This window comes from Anneissia japonica, unplaced genomic scaffold, assembly GCF_011630105.1.
Source record: "Anneissia japonica isolate Jap-2015-1 unplaced genomic scaffold, ASM1163010v1 scaffold307284_len1900_cov395_single, whole genome shotgun sequence".
NCBI classification, from domain to species: Eukaryota; Metazoa; Echinodermata; class Crinoidea; order Comatulida; family Comatulidae; genus Anneissia; species Anneissia japonica.
Genome location: NW_022740130.1, coordinates 1 through 1,900, shown reverse-complemented (window position 1 = coordinate 1,900; position 1,900 = coordinate 1). Strand labels below are relative to the sequence as shown.

The 1,900-nt window shown below is 33.8% G+C and overlaps 1 protein-coding gene across 1 annotated transcript; it reads left to right on the top strand.

The window, feature by feature from the left end:
* Positions 1-69: 69 nt before the first annotated feature.
* Positions 70-1,878, top strand: LOC117118207 (Fanconi anemia group D2 protein-like). Its single transcript, XM_033262720.1, has 3 exons — positions 70-278; positions 644-793; positions 911-1,878. The coding sequence occupies exons 1-3, from the start codon at positions 183-185 to the stop codon at positions 1,061-1,063; spliced, it is 399 nt and encodes a 132-aa protein (XP_033118611.1). The 5' UTR covers positions 70-182; the 3' UTR covers positions 1,064-1,878.
* The last annotated feature ends 22 nt before the right edge of the window (positions 1,879-1,900 follow it).

Sequence of the window (1,900 nt, the reverse complement as noted above, 5' to 3'; positions counted from 1 at the left end):
TATACTGACAAATTAGACATCTGTAATTTTCAATTATTATGGTAAACTGATTTACAACATTTTCATTTCTCCATAGGCAAACGTTTGGCTGTTTTTTTCGCAATCTACTGTGTGAGCTTGTCCAAGGGGTGAAGAACATCAAATCACAGATATCTAGTGATGTGCAACATAATGTTGACATCATGTTAAAGTGGAATGCAGCAATCAAAATACTGCACATGCTTACTAAACTTATCAAGATATTTAGTGCAAAACCAAACATATTAGCCATGTTGAAGGTACTGTATATTTTTTAGAAGTTTTGATAGGCATCCACACCTTGAGAAATGTGTATGTTAACAGATGCTGATCATGTTGATGTACTAGAGTAGCCATAAAATAATCAGGACTTGATACTTCTGTACACTTTATTCAGTGAAGATGCAAATTACATGTTTTATGTTAACAGCTGCTGATCATTTTGATGTACTAGGTTAGCCATAAAATAATCAGGACTTGATACTTCTGTACACTTTAGGCAGTAATGATACAAATTACATGTTGTATGTTAACAGCTTATGTTGATGTACTACTACCCTGGGGGTCAGGGGCATTCTAAAAGTGAATGTAAAAGTCAAACCAATATTTTCTAATTGATTTACAGCATGGGCAAAAATTCATCGATGTTTTTCTTCGAAGTGGGATGCCAGTTCTTGATAAAGTTTTCAGACACAAGAAGGAAGAGGTGCTAAACCTGCTAAAAACTTTGCAGCACAGTACTCGGATGTTGCACCACATATGCAGTCATTCTAAGGTATGCTTATGTTTTACAGTAATTGGATGATGCATCACAACTGAATCACATCTGCAGTTAATTAATTTGTCTTTTTTTTTAGTAGTTGATGAATTAATACCTCAGATTTTCTTGTAGGCTGTTTGTGATGTTTCATTGATTGCACATGTTCCTGTTATGAAGCGATCATTGGAAAGTTTTGTTTACCGTGTCAAAGCAATGCTTACCCTACACAACTGCCAAGATGCATTCTGGATTGGAAATCTCAAAAATAGGGATCTGCAGGTATGATCAAATGTAATTTGTCAAGTAATGAAATCAAACATAATAATATGGTCAAGAATATATAAATAAAATAAGAACAATTTCAGATAATAATCATACTGTAATGGTAACCCTGTGCATCTAAATCAAAGATGGTTTGATAATAAAATAACCTTGTAGAGATGACAAAACATAAATAATATCAGACATAATAATATGGTCAAGGATATATAATAAAATAAGAACAATTTCAGATAATAATCATACTGTAATTGTAACCCTGCCTGTTGATGCTCTTCCCTGGCCCATTCTATTTCGAATCCACCGCTATGAAAAAATGGGTGAGGCTGACAAAGAAAAAAAATGGAAGTACACAGTTTATGTTGGTGCGCTGATGGTCTTAACAGATTGGAACTGGCCCCCAGCTTTAAAAGGTAGAATACCAGGGATATAAATCAAAGATGGTTTGATAATAACAACCTTTTATATATATCTCTTCACCCTGGAATATGACTGAGTTTTGGGGTATACCCAATAGGCCACAGACTGTATGTAGATCAGTAAAAGCCCAATGTTGTGGTGTGTACTTCTTGAGAATGTATTATTGTTATTGAACATTAGTTTCTCACATTAACTTCACCATAAAATTTTCAGTCAATGTTTTCTTCAATGACCTACCAAATTTGCCCAATAAAAGTAATCACTGCAAGCTTCACAAAATTATTCAAATTTTTCTTTACATGATGAAAAGAGCCTTCTTTGCTAAACAAAAACCAAAATCCTTCTACTGAATGAGCTTGCATTAATAGATTAAAACAGCAGCTGACATGGAAATGTAATGTGATGTGCCATCGATGTCAGTAA